The sequence below is a fragment of the Heloderma suspectum genome, chromosome 7 (assembly GCF_057233095.1).
Source record: "Heloderma suspectum isolate Gila_16-S chromosome 7, 16-S_ref, whole genome shotgun sequence".
Classification (NCBI taxonomy): Eukaryota; Metazoa; Chordata; class Lepidosauria; order Squamata; family Helodermatidae; genus Heloderma; species Heloderma suspectum.
In genome coordinates, this window is record NC_139464.1 from 93,480,317 (window position 1) to 93,497,919 (window position 17,603).

At 43.6% G+C, this 17,603-nt stretch overlaps 1 protein-coding gene across 13 annotated transcripts in view; it reads left to right on the forward strand.

Moving 5' to 3' along the window:
- HDAC10 (histone deacetylase 10) overlaps positions 1–17,603 on the forward strand; it is a 36,870-nt gene that overhangs the window by 9,470 nt on the left and 9,797 nt on the right. For 11 of the 13 annotated variants that reach the window (XM_084810923.1, XM_084810928.1, XM_084810924.1 and 8 more), the window contains 6 exons: positions 417–482; positions 2,994–3,053; positions 3,183–3,272; positions 8,339–8,445; positions 12,406–12,473; positions 15,571–15,856. In XM_084810923.1, the coding sequence (XP_084667049.1) occupies positions 417–482; positions 2,994–3,053; positions 3,183–3,272; positions 8,339–8,445; positions 12,406–12,473; positions 15,571–15,856 (677 nt within the window). The remainder of the gene's footprint in view (positions 1–416; positions 483–2,993; positions 3,054–3,182; positions 3,273–8,338; positions 8,446–12,405; positions 12,474–15,570; positions 15,857–17,603) is intronic. The other 2 variants (XM_084810932.1, XM_084810931.1) reach the window with 1 other exon arrangement.

The window sequence follows — 17,603 nt, forward strand, 5'->3', positions numbered from 1 at the left end:
CAGCTTCCACAGTCTCCTCCCATCCCTGCGAATGCCCTCTTTTCGCCCTGCCCATGTTCTGTGTTATGAGCATGGAGGGGCAGCCGCCACGGTTCTCTCTGCCCCAGCTATGAGGGGGAGGGGGCAGGGGGCACGGTTTCCCGGCTCCAAGCTCGTGGCACTGTCTATGAGCTTGGAGCTGGGAAACCGAAAACATCTTCCCCAGGCGCTGTCTAGGGGCCATAGGATTGCTCTCTAAGGCTTTTCCCATTCAGAATAAAAGTTCAGGATTTGATCCTACAGGTAATTGTAAAAGCTACAATGCCTCCTTATTCAAAGCCTCATATTTTTTTCCATATAGATCTTAATGGGATGTTAGGCGTACTTGTCAGTTTTAAAAGTGGCTCTTTATTTTGTTTTATGCATTGGCTTTGCAGGTTGGAATGGGAAATTCAGATTATATAGCCACATTTCTTTATGTGTTGCTTCCATTGGCTTTTGAGGTAAGTTTTAAAAATTCTGATGCAGACACACACGCACGCATGCACACACATGCACACAGATTATACTTGTATACTAAAAAGTATCTAAAAGCCATTGCAATGTATTCCTTGTATTGGCATCTTGAGAAATAATCTTCAGCTATGGAAAAACAGTGACTATATTAAAAGTTTATATGGTTGCTTCTAAAAAAAATATTTGCATGGGTGATGATAGCTGTCAGAATTACAAAAAAAACCCTAACTATATTGGTTCAGGGGTGAATATACAAATATGTAATTATTATCAACTGGCCCAGATGAAAGTAAATGGAGACCTTGAGGTGGTAATCATTTGAGGGGCTCTTAGAGAATGAGGATCATTCTCTTAAGCATGGTGTCATAAGGTCAGTTGAATAGTACATGCTTTGTATGATTAAGGTGCTAGGTTGAATCCCTGGGATATCCCTTGGATGGATATAGGGAACCAGGGGGAAGAGGCTGGATGAGAGGATGTGAAAGAGAAAGTGTGGGGGGAAGATGAGCTTCCATTAAGATAATTACCACAGTACTCTCAAGATCATAATCACCCCACTCCAGGGATCTTCTCCTAGCACCACCAATCACTGGACTTCTTCTGTAATGTGCAAGCAGAATTTCCGTGTACTGCCCACAGTGTTGGAGGAAAGTGCCACATCCTTCTGTCCACACCATTGGAAATTCCAGGGGAAAATCGGAGGGGGGGGCTTTCTCCTCCCAGAACACCACAGTCACAATCTGAATCAGGGCCATGTGCACTTATACAGTAGTAAAAGTGCAGCAGTGACCCTTTGGACTTCCAGAATTGCGCAATTCTGGAGAGAAAGCAACAGTGCAAAAAATCTCTGTACACCTATTACTAGTGGCCCCACACACGTACCACCCTTTAGTTTGTTGCTAAAACAGGAGCGTGTGTGTTTGGGGGTGGGTGGGTGATGAAGGAAAGAGCAGCAGCAGCAAGGAGAAGCGTGATTGGCTTCCTGGGCGAGGGAGAAACTCGTCTGTCTCGCCAGCCTGAAGCCATGAAAACAGGCCCCCAGCAACATCACCTTACATGTCACACCTGCACAAAACACCCCAAGCTCCAGAAATCAGGCCACTGCACCACTGTTTATTTGCATATCATGGCGCACCAGAAAATAATGAATGGATTTCATATGGGAGAAGTGGGGGAAAACATGGGATGACTGCAGACTAACAACGTTGTGTGGGCAGTCCAAAAATTCCTGCTAACAAAGCAAGCCAGTAGCATCTTAAAACCCCTGCCTGGAAGACTACTTTGTGATGATCTAAAGAGAGAAACGGTGTGAGGTATTTCTGTCTCCTCTCACCACCATCTCTAGCCCCACCCATCAGCATGTGCCTCCCTCCTCCAAAACACTACCCCCAATGAAATGCGATCGCTGGCAGAAAAAATGTTCCTCACCACTGAGTCAGAAGGACTGCAGACAGCAGGGCTGGGAAAAGCCTCTGGCTGAGGCCTTGGAGATATGCTGCCACTCAGAATAGATTAAACTGGGTGAGATCCACCAATGGTCTGACTTGGTGCAAGACAGCTTTATGTGTTCACATGTACTGCACAGTTCAGAGCAGAAATGGGCAGCTTGTGGCCCTCCAGCTGTTTTGGACTACAACTCCCATGATCCCTCACCACAGGCTATGCTGGCTAGGTCTGATGGGAGTTAGAGGCCAAAACTTCTGGAGAATAACAAGTTGCCCACACCTGGAGCAGAATCCAACGCTGTCCTTGCACATGCAGCCAGCTTGCCAATTCCATTCTGCGAGCAGCTCCCACTGCTTGCAGAAAGGTGATTTAGCACTTCCGAGGCAACCTGAAATGAGCGGAAACGCTTGTTTCTGGAAGGGGGCAGACTGGCAGAGCTTGCATAAGGTTGCTCCACCAGCTTGTCCCCTTCCAGAAACGAGTGTTTCCACTTGTTTATGGCCTAGCTTTGAAGTGCTAAATCGTCATTCCTCAAGTGGTAGGGCTGATTGCAGAATGGAATTGGCAGGGCTCGGCTGTGCATGGACCAGAATCAGTGGCCAGCTCTGCTAATGGAGGGCAGCGCTGGATTCTTTCCCTGGTTCAGAGGATGGGAGACATAGCAGAATACTAAGTCCAGTTCAACAGTTCTTCTATTATAATGTACCAATGGAGTACTTGTGAAGCCTCCCTCCTCAGTTTCTGTCTCTTCCAGAGCCTTATCTCTGCTTAATGCACTACCGGAAGATTTCTATAACTTTATTAGGAGTGCATTAGAGAACTGAATTTATAGAAGATTTCTATAACTTCATCCAAGAACATTTAGAGTTTCATAGTATTGTTTTATTAGTTTTTGTGTTCTGTATTGGTGTTTTTATTTGGAAACTGCTTTGAGATCTGTTATAAAGAGCAGTAAGTATATACATTAATTTAGTAAGTAAAATAAAACTGAATAAAACTAAAATGCTTTGAAAGTTTTGTTTGGGCTTGATGTATTTTTTTTTTAATTGCAGTTTGATCCAGAACTGGTTTTGGTTTCTGCTGGTTATGACTCTGGGATTGGTGACCCAGAGGTAAATAGGTCTTGTAGTTTTTCTGTATCTTTCCCCCTGATTTTAATATTAAAATCTGCTACATAAGAACAAACAGGCAAGTGTCAAAGATGAAGCATTCATGTCTGTATTTCTCCATTTTTTTTTTAGGGTCATATGAGTGCTACACCGGAATGCTTTTCCCATCTTACTAATTTCCTAATGCATTTAGCAAAAGGAAAGTTATGTCTGGTTCTAGAGGTAAACTTTAAATAATACAAGAGTCTATATACATCTCATTATAGTATGTTCTGCTTATTTAGTTTATCCAGCTACTAACAGCAGCACTTTAGAAGTGCACAGGCTAGCGTATACATGTCACAGTGAATGTCCAGAGTTTTGGTATAAGCTGACATCTCCATGTGGATGCTGCCAAAAATCCCAGACAAATGTCTGAACATATATATAATTCTCCATTTTTAAATGGTACCAGTGAATGGTGTTGAACTAGGTGATTGTCAGCATTCGTCAGTATTCCTCTCTCAGTGGAGCTGGGTATTCACAGTGAGTTATCTTTTGCCACTATCTCATGTGGCAGGCCTTATGCAAATTAGGTAACTTCAAAGTGCTGGTTGGGAGGAAGCATCAGTTTTGGTCATACCTGCCAGAACTGGCATTTTGTGAGAGCTACTCTCCATTATTCTGAGCTTTATAGCCCTTTTGATTAGATTTTTCCCCTCCCTCTATCCTCTGCACTTAGTTATGGCAAGAAGGAAGCTGACCATTTTAACTTTCCTTGCTGTTTTTTGGACATTTGCCAAATTTGTCCAGGTCAATATTCACATGACTCTCAACATTCACGAAATTTCAGACATTCACTGTTCACTGTAAATAAAAATAACCCAGCCCTTAGTTTCCACTGAACTCTAGCATCATGCTAAGAAATGGAGCCCAGGAGACTGATACGCCCATGAAGGGATGGGGCTACACAGGTAGGAGCCAGCTCAATTCTAAGAAATTCCAGGTGAGCGCTATGGGGCTTCAGTCAAGGGCACTATTGAAAGGGGCAGAGCTTGCCCCAGGGACCATGTACTGGTTTACGGAGGGGCAAGCCCAGTTATATTGCCAAGTGCATCCCTTTTTCCTTCTCTGCTACAATTCAATGGCTGACATTCCCACCTATTCAGAATGAAACTGCTGCAAGTGGGTACAATACTGCAGTGGAGCCAAAATGTGCTCACTACCCCTGGCAGTGGGTGCTCATGATGTGTTCACCACATGCTCAGAGCCAACACTGGCAGGGTTTGGGCACACACCCATCAGTGTGCCGATTGTCAGTGGCTATGTGACAAGGGACGCCATCACACAAGGTTTTTATCATGCACTCATGGTGGGTCCCTCACAGAAGGTTGTGGGTCCTTTTCATGATGTTGTCAGCCTCCAGGGCACATCCAGCAGTATTTCCCTGTTATACCATGTTAAAAAGATCTGGAGATAATGAGGTATTTAAATATCCCAGATTTTCCCTACTGTGGACATTCATTGTTGCACTATTAAACAGCCACTAGATGGTGCTGTTTCATTGAGATCTGTGGAACATTGAAAATTAAACACATCCCCTCTCAGCAATCACGTGATCGCCGTCTGGGAGACCGTGGTAAATGCGGAAAGGCTCCACAGCAGTAGGACTGCGGGTTTTTTCTTTAATATAGAGACGCCCTAGACCTTGACTAGGCATCTCTAGTCAAGGTCTAGTGAACCCTCTAGTCAAGGTCAGTGAACCCTTCATGGATCACTGCCTTGTTGTGGCGAAGGGGCTTGCGTAACTCAGTGAAGCCATAAGCTATGCCGTGTAGGGCCACCCAAGATGGACAGGTCATGGCAGAGAGTTCTGACAAAATGTGGTCCACTGGAGAAGGAAATGGCAACCCACTCCAGTATTCTTGCCAAGAAAACCCCATGGAACGTAACACAAGGCTAAAAGAGATGACACCGGAAGATGAGCCCCTCAGGTCAGAAGGTGTCCAATATACTACTGGGGAAGAGCAGAGGGAATTTCCAAGTAGCGCCAGAAAGAGTGAAGCGGCTGGGCCAAAGCCGAAAGGACACTCAGCTGTGGATGTGTCTGGTGGTGAAAAGAAAATCCGATGCTGTAAAGAACAATTTTGTTTAGGAACCTGGAATGTCAGATCAATGAATCAAGGTAAGTTGGAGGTGGTCAAACATGAGATGGCAAGATTGAACATCGACATCTTGGGAATCAGCGAACTAAAATGGACAGGCATGGGCGAATTTAATTCAGGTGACCATCATATCTACTATTATGGGCAAGAATCCCTTAGAAGAAATGGAGTAGCACTCATAGTCAACAAAAGGGTGGGAAAAGCAGTACTGGGGTACAATCTTAAAAACGGTAGAATGATCTCAGTACGAATCCAAGGCAAACCATTCAACATCACAGTAATTCAAGTCTATGCCCCAACCACTGAGGCCGAAGAAGCTGAGGTTGATCGGTTCTATGAAGACCTACAACACCTTCGAGAACTAACACCAAAAAAAGATGTCCTCTTCATCATAGGGGATTGGAATGCTAAAGTAGGAAGTCAAGAAATTACCGGGATAACAGGCAAGCATGGCCTTGGTGTACAAAATGAAGCAGGACAAAAGCTAATAGAGTTTTGCCAAGAGAACACGCTGATCATAGCAAACACTCTTTTCCAACAGCACAAGAGACGACTCTACACATGGACATCACCAGATGGTCAATATCGAAATCAGATTGATTATGTCCTTTGCAGCCAAAGATGGAGAAGCTCTATACAGTCAGTCAAAACAAGACCTGGAGCTGACTGTGGCTCAGATCATGAGCTTCTTGTTGCAAAATTTCGGCTTAAATCGAAGAACATAGGGAAAACCACTAAACCATTCAGGTATGACCTAAATCATATCCCTGATGAATACACAGTGGAGGTGAGGAATAGATTTCAGGGATTAGACCTGATAGACAGAGTGCCTGAGGAACTATGGACAGAGGTCCGTAACATTGTTCAGGAGGCAGCAACTCAATCCATCCCAAAGAAAAAGAAATGCAAGAAAGCCAAGTGGCTGTCTGATGAGGCTTTACAAGTCGCTGAGGAAAGAAGGGAAGCGAAAAGCAAGGGAGAAAGGGGAAGATATATCCAACTGAATGCAGAGTTCCAGAGAATAGCAAGGAGAGACAAGAAGGCCTTTTCAAATGAACAATGCAAAGAAATCGAGGAAAACAACAGAATGGGAAAGACTAGAGATCTCTTCAAGAAAATCGGAGATCTCAAGGGAACGTTTTGTGCAAAGACGGGCATGATCAAGGACAAAGAAGGCAGGGACCTAAGAGAAGCAGATGAGATTAAGAAGAGATGGAAAGAATACACAGAAGAACTATACAGGAAAGATCTGAATGTCCCTGATAGCCATGAGAGTGCGGTCACTGAACTTGAGCCGGACATCCTAGAAAGTGAAGTCAAGTGGGCCTTAGGAAGCATTACTAACAACAAAGCTAGCGGAGATGACAGTATTCCAGCTGAGCTATTTAAAATCCTAAAAGATGATGCTGTTAAAGTGCTGCATTCAATATGCCAACAAATTTGGAACACTCAACAATGGCCGCAAGACTGGAAAAGGTCAGTTTACATTCCAATTCCAAAGAAGGGCAACGCCAAAGAGTGTTCAAACTACCGCACAATTGTGCTCATTTCACATGCCAGCAAGGTGATGCTCAAAATCCTACAAGCTAGGCTTCAGCAGTATGCGAACCGAGAACTACCGGAAGTACAAGCTGGGTTTCGAAGAGGCAGAGGAACTAGAGATCAAATCGCCAACATTCGCTGCATCATGGAGAAAGCAAGAGAATTCCAGAAAAACGTCTATTTCTGCTTCATTGACTACGCTAAAGCCTTTGATTGTGTGGATCACAACAAACTGTGGCAAATTCTTAAAGTGATGGGAGTACCAGACCACCTTACCTGTCTCCTGAGAAACCTGTACGAGGGTCAAGAAGCAACAGTAAGAACCAGACATGGAACAACTGATTGGTTCAAAATTGGGAAAGGAATACGACAAGGCTGCATATTGTCACCCTGCTTATTTAACTTATATGCAGAGTACATCATGAGAAATGCCGGGTTGGATGAATCAGAGGTCGGAATTAAGATTGCTGGGAGAATTATCAACAACCTCCGATATGCAGACGATACCACCCTAATGGCAGAAAGCGAAGAGGATCTCAAGAGCCTCTTGTTGAGGGTGAAAGAGGAGAGTGCAAAAGCTGGTTTGAAACTCAACATTAAAAAAATGAAGATCATGGCATCTGGCCCCATCACTTCCTGGCATATAGAAGGGGAAGAAATGGAAGCAGTGACAGATTTTACTTTCTTGGTCTCCAAGATCACCGCAGACGGTGACTGTAGCCATGAAATTAAAAGATGCTTGCTCCTTGGGAGGAAAGCTATGGCCAACCTAGACAGCATAGTAAGAAGCAGAGACATCACCTTGCCGACAAAGGTCCGTCTAATCAAAGCTATGGTTTTCCCAGTAGTAATGTATGGCTGTGAGAGCTGGACTATAAGGAAGGCTGAGCGCCGAAGAATTGATGCTTTCGAACTGTGGTGCTGGAGAAGACTCTTACGAGTCCCCTGGACTGCAAGGAGGTCAAATCAGTCAATCCTAAAGGAAATCAACCCTGAGTGCTCATTGGAAGGACAGATACTGAAGCTGAAGCTCAAATATTTTGGCCACCTAATGCGAAGAGAAAACTCTCTGGAAAAGACCCTGATGCTGGGAAAGACTGAAGGCCAAAGGAGAAGGGGACGGCAGAGGATGAGATGGCTAGATAGCATCACCGATGCAATGAAGATGAACTTGAGCACACTCAGGGAGAGAGCACAGGACAGGAAGGCCTGGCGTGCTATGGTCCATGGGGTCACGAAGAGTCGGACACGACTGAACGACTGAACAACAAAGACCTTGACTGGAACATTGCATAAAGACGGCTGGCAGTCTTCACACAGCCTACTATTCATAATTAAATAGCAACTCTTGTCAACAACAACAACATTTCTATCACGCCATTCTTCCTTCATGGAAATTAAGGTGTCTTACATTGGTTTCCCAGGTAATCTCCCATCATGTGCCCTCAGACAATGCCTTGAGACCATTACACGCTGGGTGCCTTGTGCATATGAGTTGTTTTATTACATAATGCCCAGAGCTTTAACACTGCAACATCCTTTATCTTTCTTTTTGTGTTTGATACGCTGCCTTGTGCTTTTCATCCATTTGTTCACACTTAGGGTGGATATCATTTGAGGTCACTGTCTGAATCCGTGTGCATGACTATAAAAACGTTGCTTGGAGATCCTTTACCACATTTGTCTGGAGAGATGGCACCATGCTTAAGGTATATGTATATGTGTATGTGTAAGCATGATCTATATATGTGCCAAATTTAACTGAGCCAAATTTAAGCACTCTTAAGTCCCACTGATCTCAGCGGAGATGCTAATCTCATGCCTAGCTGTTTCCAATTGAAATCAGCAAGTCTTGTGCTTAACATTGGCTGTATTGCACCCCATGTTCTTGTCTGGGGCTACTGTTTTTGGAAGACTCTGGTAGTATTTTTGGAATTTTATACTCATGAAGAAGTTGAAATGAAGGCTTCGTTTAAAATTCAGACTTCATAGTTAACTACAGAAATCAGGTATTCCCAATACCAAAACCAAACTGTAACCTGGATGAGATGTTGGGTGTAGGGGGTGCCTGTGTGTGTGTTTAGTGGCCTGTCTCTTGTATATTAGTCAAACATACTGTATATTGTAGTCAAAAGGGATATCCATAGTAGGTGGAGCTAGGAGGGCAGTTCAGATTACAATGGAATACATGAGGTAGTCTTTAGTATATGTAGGACTCAAACCGTTCTGGGTTTCCTAGCTCACAGCCAATTTAGCTTAGTTTGTGTCCAAAAGAGGATATAGGAAGCCAGTGCAAATTCTGGCATGCTAGTGTACTAGGCTTTCAGCAGTTTACCCCAGGGTAGGCAACCTAGTGCCTTTGAAATGTTTTGGGCTACAGCTCCCATCAGCCCCAGCCAGCATGACCAATGGTCAGGGATTATGGGAGTTGTAGTCCAGCAACATCCCTGGATCAACCACCTGGTCTATCCTTTGTCAAGAGATGGGCCATGGGATGTTGCACCCAGCTGCAGCTTCTGAACAGGCAGCCAGGGCTGCAGAGACATTAGGGAGGAGAGGCTGGGCATAGCGCTTGGTATACAGCAGGGGTGGGCAACCTGTGGCCCTCCAGATGTTTTGGCTTACAACTCCCGTCAGCCCTAGCTGGGCAACTTGTGGCCCTCCAGATGTTTTCACTTGCAACTCCCATCAGCCCTAGTCAGCATAACCAGTGGTGAGGGATGATAGGACTTGTAAGCCAAAACATCTGGAGGGCCACAGATTGCCCACCCCTGGTCTATAGTAACTGTTTTGATGTTTGGACTGTGCATCGTGTAATGCTTAATAAAACACTGGCAGGAAACCAGGGGAGGGAAACCAGTTTATCTCTCATCCTTAAACACATGATGAAAGAAAGTGTTGATTTTCACCTAACTGACAATGGTTAAACAGATGGGCCATTACTTTTTTCTTCCATTGGGAGGACTGTGCATGTCCATCACACCTGTGGGTTTTGCAACACAAATGCAGAAATTCATATAAAGTGCAAAGTTCGTTGTCCTGAGAACTGAGGTTTCTAGTGATCTCTTCCCCTGTCCTGTCCCCCAAACCACCAAATAGCGTAGAAACGTGGAAAGCATTTGAAGAGATCTCAAACATCAGAGGCACTCACAGTTCCTCTCTCTTTCCCATTGGTACCATTTGCTGACCTTAGCACAATTCTTCTCCCGCCATCAATATACCTTTCCCTTTTTTTGTCATTTGTCCTAATCTTTGCTTTGTTCTGCCCTGGCAAAGTTTCTGAAAATTTGCATCTTGGAGAGAGAGCCGATAAAAGAGCTGTTACCCTTGGTTTGATGACAGTGTACACAGCATATTCTGAGCACAGCAAATGCCAAATATGGGGTCTTTTTGTTAGCATGGAGTAAACAGTTTTGCTTGTGCCCATAGTTAATCTTTAGCAGCCTTCCCCAACCTGGTGTTCTCCAGACGTTTTAGACTACAACCCCCATCAGTCCCCACCAGCATGATCAGTTGTCAGGGTGATGGGAGTTGTCATCCAAAAGACCCAGAGGACACCAAGTTGGGGGAGGCTGATCTATAGGAGAGTGTGCACGCGTGCATGCGTGTCATGTTCGTCCTTTGCCTTTTTAAAGCCACACCTGTTTTTTGTGTTTCCTTTATTTGTCGGAACTCATAATCAGCCAAGTTTGTAATCTTTTCTAATGTGGTCTAATTCCATAATTGCTCCATCTGGGGAGTATAGGAGGCACACACGCTATTGGGACTCCTCCATAGATATGGTGTCGGCTCCTCTTCACAGACTGGAGTTCCCAGGTTATTTAGGGCGCAATGCTATGCATGTTTGGACAGAAAAAAGTCCTACAACTCCCAGCATTCCCCAGCCAGTCACGCTGGCTGGGGAATGCTGGAAGTTGTAGGACGTTTTTCTGTCCAAACATGCATAGGATTGCATCCTTAGTTAATGTAATCCGGTTAAGCCAAAACTGCAGCATTATAATTGCTTTGTTCAAATATTTCAAGCATCTCTGTAAGTCTAGTTCAGGGGTGTTCAGCCTCTTTCAGCGCAAGGGACAAAGTCAATTTCGGAGGAGTTCTCAGGAGCTGCATTCCAGTGGTGGGCAGGGCCAAAGGCAACAGGGGCGGGGCCTGAAATACCAGCATATTTTCGTTTACAGCTCTTACTGCCAGCAATTAAGCCATAGGAGAGGCATCTCAACCTCTGCAGAGGTTTCTGCAGAGATGTGTCTGAGCATGTTAGAAAGTAGATCCTGGACATTACAAAGAACAACTGAAAGGTGCAAAGGGTTAGAGCAATCCTAGGTAGCTATGTTATATCTAACAAGCTTCGCTTATAATGCCATAATATATCTGTGAGGGGTCTGATCACACAGTAGACTTCCTGCAGGCACAGCTTGTTGTGTTCAGTTTTTTCTGTAAATATGGAATTTCATGGTATCTATCAGACTGCCAGTTTTCTTCCTGCCCCCCGGTAGGTAATGCACTGATCCATCCACATACCTACATTTTGTCCTTCCCCCTGCCATCTCTTCCCCACCCTACACCCCCACACCCTCTGTGGACCTGCATGCAGGTGAGTCAATTCACTGGTGTGCGCACATTTTCTTAAATGAAGAGGAATTGTGTAAGACTGTTATGGTGGAAGTTTGCGAATGGGGATTCTCGAAAGGAGGTAACTCCAGAAGTGTGCAAGTACTGTGCCGTCAAAATAAAAAATCGGGGGAAAACAGCCGTGTTTGTACTACGCCATCCGGAAATGAAATGACACAAAGAGGAGTGAAAATGTGCTACGCAGACATGCTATTTAGAAATACCCCAGTAGATGTCACAACTATGCCCCCACAGAAATGCTGCAAGGTCCCAAAAACGGATTTCACCAGTGGTTCTTTGCGGTACCAGAAAAAAAATGAACTGATTTTCCTTGTGAAAAAATATGGGCAAAGCAGGGGGAAATCGCAGGGTGGCTGCAGGACCATGACGATGTTGGGTGGGCAGCTTGCAAAATTGCGCAAGCGATAGCACATTAAAGGCCTCATCTGATCAAGTCCTTGATCTTTAAAATGCCACAACAAGACTATTTGTTGTTTCAACTGTCCTCTAATTTTCCATCATGTGCCATTGCAAGTAACTAATGCAACATCTTTGCAGATTCTTCTTCTTAGAGAGCAATTCTGTGTACCCTAGACAGTGTCTGGGGGGGGATAGGATTGTTCAGTTTCCCAGCTTCAAGCTCGTAAACAGTGCTATGCGCTTGTAGCTGGGAAACCATGCTCCCCGCCCCCTCGTAGCCAGGGCGGAGAGAATCGCAGAGGCTGTCCCTCCATGCCTGTCCGTGCTCATAATGTGGAGCACAGACAGGGTGAAAAGGGGGCGTTCCTGGGGGCGGGGAGGGGAAGAGACTGAGGAAGCTGTTTTAGACAGCTTCCTATGCAGTCTCCGGCCCCGTTGCCATGCTTAGACGCCCAAAATCAGGTGTCTAAGGAAAACCATAGGGCAGCCAGAGCACGGCAGGAGGCGACCGTCTACCTCAGTAGGATTGTGCTAGTCTTTTTTTTTTTTAATGGAGATTGGGTAGAATAGATTTTTTTTCTTTTTTTTTCGTGTTTTGCATTTTGTAGATAACATTTCCTGTACTCTGTCTTTTGTAGTGCAGTGGAATCAATCCACAATGTGAGAGCTGCACACAAGCCATACTGGAAGTGTTTGATGTATGAAGGTAACGGCAGACTTGTCTGTTTTCTTCTCAGTTGCAATGCAGTTGATAACATGGATGCAGAAAAAAGGTGTTTAAACTGTTTCTGGATTAAAAGCAAAACCATTTTATTTATTAAGGGAAGAGTCCTATGCATGTTTAGACAGAAAAAAGTCCTACAACTCCCAGCATTCTCCAGCCAGCCATTCTTCATACTGACTGAGGAATGCTGGGAGTTGTAGGACTTTTTTCTGTCTAAACATGCATTGGATTGCACCCTAACTGACAGAAATGTTGTCAGGCTTAGATACTCTGGAGGAGATCCTCAACTGGAGTAACTTCTTGCACTCCTTCATCATTTTAAGTGGAACAGTTGAAACCTTGGCTAGACTTTGATGTCACTGGATGTAGATGCTTTTGTATGAGGGACAATATAACTGACTGAGTGAACAAGAATTGCCTTCAGTTTGATATTTCTTGTCTCCCTACTCAGTACTCAAACAAATTGTTTGACGTACAAAGGAAATGAACACCAAGTTTAGAGTGAATAGCTCGATCTAAAATACTGGTTAAGCCCATACTTGGGGCTTCTCTACACCAGGGTTTTATCCCGTACCTTTACCAGGGCTTCTGCTTCCCGATTCTTTGCCAGATTAAGATCGGCTTCTTTACTTACACATGCTTACATGTGCTTTTTTTTTTTCCGGGGATTTCCTTTCTCTGCAAGTTCTATATGTTTCATTACTCAGCCAATACATGGCACTGTGGTATAGCAGAATTGCACAATTACATGTGCAATTGTCATGCTTTGTAGAGAAAATAGTGGATTATCACCATTAAGAAAAAAGACGCAATAATTGTCACAAACCATGGGAGACACTCTGGAGGTACACGATGTTATGTAAAAGACCCACCAACTTCTCTGAGTTACCAATCACGAGCACACGATAAAAGCCGCGTGTAGAAATACCCTTGAATTAATGTCATTGGGGCTAAATTTCTTTTAAAAAGTTTTAAGAAATACATTTAATGGGGCTTCATGTTTTTCCTCAGGTTGTTAAATATTGTGCAGTCTTATAAAAAAGGGTAACATTACAGCACGACTCTGAGCAAAATGTACATAACATTTAACCTGTCCTTTGTGGAAGACTATCATGTTTCTTTCTGCTGAGCTGTCTAAACAAATATATTTGGGCTAGAGGGCTGGATTCCAGAAAACTGCTCAGTCTTGACTTCCAGTTGGAGCCAATGTTGCCCTGGCAGCATTCCGTGGAGCTTCCGCAGGACATTATCTCAAACAGCTTTTTAAAAGGTTGAAAAACCTTTTTATCTCTCCCCTGGATTTAAAAGGGGAGGCAAAGAGCGCATCTGGATGAAGTCTTGGAAGATTAGTCTGCTCTGCGAAGCAGAGATTAAGAAATACCAACAATATCTAAGGAATGGTTTAAGAAATATTAGCAATATTTGAGGACCTGCAAGATCTGTTTGAAGAGAAGGATGGCTATGTCAAGGAGAAAAAAATAAATAACGATCTCCACCTACTCCCCTCGTACTTCCTCTGGCAAAGGTTTCGAGAACTGAAGATATAGGGGAATTACTTGCTCTGATAAAAACTTTATCTTCGCAATTTGCTGAACAGGCTAAAAGGTTGGATATAATTCAAAATTCCATCACCGCCCTGCAAGGAGCTGTGGATTTAATCAACACTTCTTGGCAAAAAATGGAGGCAAAGGTTAACGAGATGGAAGATCGAGTTGTAACGAATGAAACTGCATCACAAGCTTATTTCAACAATTTCTCTGTCAGAATTTCCCAACTGGAGGCTTTTACGTGCAGGGCAAATGTATGTATCACTGGCATTAAAGATTTACCTGGTGATGTAAATTTGTCTACTTTTGTAGATAAGCTTCTGCGTGAGATACTTCCCTGTGCCATCTGATTATTTATTTGATATTGAGCAGGCATTCCTTGTGCCAAATGCCAAAGGGACTGGTTATACAATTATAGTCCAATTTGCAAGAATCTCAACAAAAAAATATATCCTGAGTTTGGCAAGAGGGGGTGGAAATCTTTTTTCGAAACAAGATAAAGTTATGTTATTTCCGGATTACACCAAAGAAGTTGCTGATAAAAGAAGGCAATTTATCAAGGCGAAAAATCTGGCAAAACAAATGAACTTACAATATCATTTAAAATTTCCTGCTTTATTTCTGAAGGTCAGATGAAGAAGTTTCTAAATCACAAAATGGCGGAGGCATGGCTGAACGGAAAAATGCGTGAGATTTCTGTCTCAGCCCCATGAACTGGAATTTACAAACATGTTTTGATAACTGGCCATGTTTAGTCTGTAAAATTTAAGCTAGGCCAGAGATAATTGCTCATATATAGATCCGTCTTTTTTATCTTAGTTTTTATTTTTTTCTCCTCTTTTTAAAAATCTCTTTTCTCTAAAATGGATATGATATATTGTACTTAAATCTACTGTTTGAGGGTGTATAGAAATGTGCACACTCATTGATATATCTAGTACAAAGTACATTAGTGATTGCTGTAAGGTTGTTTTTATTATATGATATTCAATTAGTGATTTGTTATTATTATTTCTTTTTTATTACTATTATCATTATTATGAAACTGGTTAGTAAGATTTTTGGCTGGTTAAATTGTTAAGCTTTATAGTTATATGTTAACTGAAGGGCAATATATGGTTACTGAAAATGAATTGTAGGCCTGCTCCCTTGCTGTAAGATTGATGAATATTGCCAATGTTATAGGTATAATTCTTAAGTAGAATTGGATTTGAAGTTGGTGTGTAATGGACTTTCTTTTTCTCCTTTCTGTTATTGCTGTGTCCTCCTAAGAATATTGTATTGTTGGGAAACTGTAGTTATTGATTAGCTTGTTGGTACTGTTTATTTCATTTAAAAAGATAAAAATAGAATAAAAAGTATTAAAAAAAAGAAAACTGCTCAGTCTTGAAGACAACTTACTAGTCTTGGAAAAGTTACAGTGTCTAGGCTCAGTTCTGTAGATATAAGCAGTGTTCATCATCTCGTAGATTGTCTTTTATTAAGATACAAACTGTGTTTTGTGTTGTTCAGCTTTTGTTCTCTTTCCCCAGATGCAACTCCATTGCAAGACCTCAGCACCAGATCCTATCAGATGGGGGAGACAGACACTACACAAACTGGTACACAGCTCCTAACTCCACAGGAAGCTGGAAAGGCGAATAGCGAGGAAGTCATCAGAACAGATAGGTTTTTGGAGCTGCATATGAAAAGCATTGTGTTTCCAAGACCTTCTGTTAAAACGGCAGCAGCTGTTGATGAAAATGATACACGCTTGCTACCATCATCTGTTCAGAATGAAAAGGGAGTGGACATGACAGAGCTCAAAAGCACGATCAGGTTAGCCATACTTTCCCCAGGGCAGCACCGGGGTTTGCCATGAAGTAGCCAACAGTAAATACTTGTGTATACCACAGAGTGCCGTGATGGAGATAAGCATATGCTCAACCTGCTCCCCATTGAAATGAGTAGAAGCTATAACCCCCTATTTACACATTACGTGCATGTAAGGCGCACTCACGTGGTGAAGCAGGGGCAGGAAGGCTGCTGGGCCCACCCCTGACATCATGGCCCAGGCTAGCCCCGCCTTCCAGGGTTATTTCGTACCACTGGCTCTAGGTAAGCAGTGCCCATTTTAAAGCTAAAATCAGGTTTTGCAGTAATGACTAATGGAAAAACTAGGCATGACAATCATGCAGAAAGTGTGTGTTTGAGTGCGTGTTGTGTCTGATTTAAGGACCACATGAGTGAGGAATATACATCAACTCATCTGCAACTTATGTTTACATAGTCCCTCTCCCCAGATGCATTTTCCAACTGTGGGTTCTGATGCCAGACCTGAGCGTGGCTGAGAGAAAAGCACTTGGGGAATGTGTGTGTGTGGGGGGTAGGTGTTCAATTTCTCTCACCCACACATCCCTTTTGCTCCTTGTATCAGACCACCCACCCCTGAGTTCTGGGTTTCAACACACAGAACCGCCACCGACATATCTAATTTGGCCTAAATAGTCCCTCTAGTTCTAACATGAAGGCAGTGAGTGCCATTGCTTATGTAGCCAAAACAGCACAACCCACACACAAGAGGCACATATCAGCAAATACGGGGGAACCTCAAGGTTTGCAGAAGTACAAGAAGTCCTTAGGTGGAAACATTCTAAGGGGCTAACTCTGCCCTGCCCCGCCTCTAACGAAGACTGAGGATGCTCAACAGCCACAAAATGTTAGCTGACTGTTGCGGGGGAGGGAACCTAGAAACGGGTGTGTGTGTGTGTGTGTGTGTGTGTGCGCGCGCGAGGGAGGGAGATGGACTAGTTGCACTCCACACTGCAACGTTTTGTTGCAGGTTCTACTTGTCAAGCTCTATTGTTCATGCAGTAAAAGTAGTGGATAATTATCTATCTCATTTAAACTTTCTTCAAATAGAAAAACAGCCCAGCAAGAGAGAATGTTGTATTACCTCCAGTTACCTTTCCGTCTGAGGTGGTAGTTTTCTACTCTCACAAAACTGTTCAGGTGGAGGAACATTCAAAGGTGCTATTACCCATCTGCAGTCTGAAATGGTCCAGCCTACTCCACCACCTTGCCCTGTTGTATGTACATACCAGGACATTCTCAGTGCCTTTTATTGCCACTGTCAAGAAAGCCCTCATTTTTTGACAATTCCATCACACATAAGAGTCTCAGACTGGCCACACATTTTCAGCACTCCACTTTTGGTGTACTCACAATATGCCTAATCTTAGAATCATAGAATAGTAGAGTTGGAAGGGGCCTACAAGACCATCGAGTCCAACCCCCTGCTCAGTGCAGGAATCCAAGTCAGAGCATCCCCAACAGATGGCTGTCCAGCCTCATCTTGAATGCCTCCAGTGTGGGAGAGCCCACTACCTCCCTACATAATTGGTTCCATTGTCGTATTGCTCTAACAGTCAGGAAGTTTTTCCTGATGTTTAGCTGGAATCTGGCTTCAAATAACTTGAGCCCATTATTCCGTGTCCTGCATTCTGGGATGATCAAGAAGAGATCCTGGCCTTCCTCTCTGTGACAACCTTTCACGTACTTGAACAGCGCTATCATATCTCCCCTC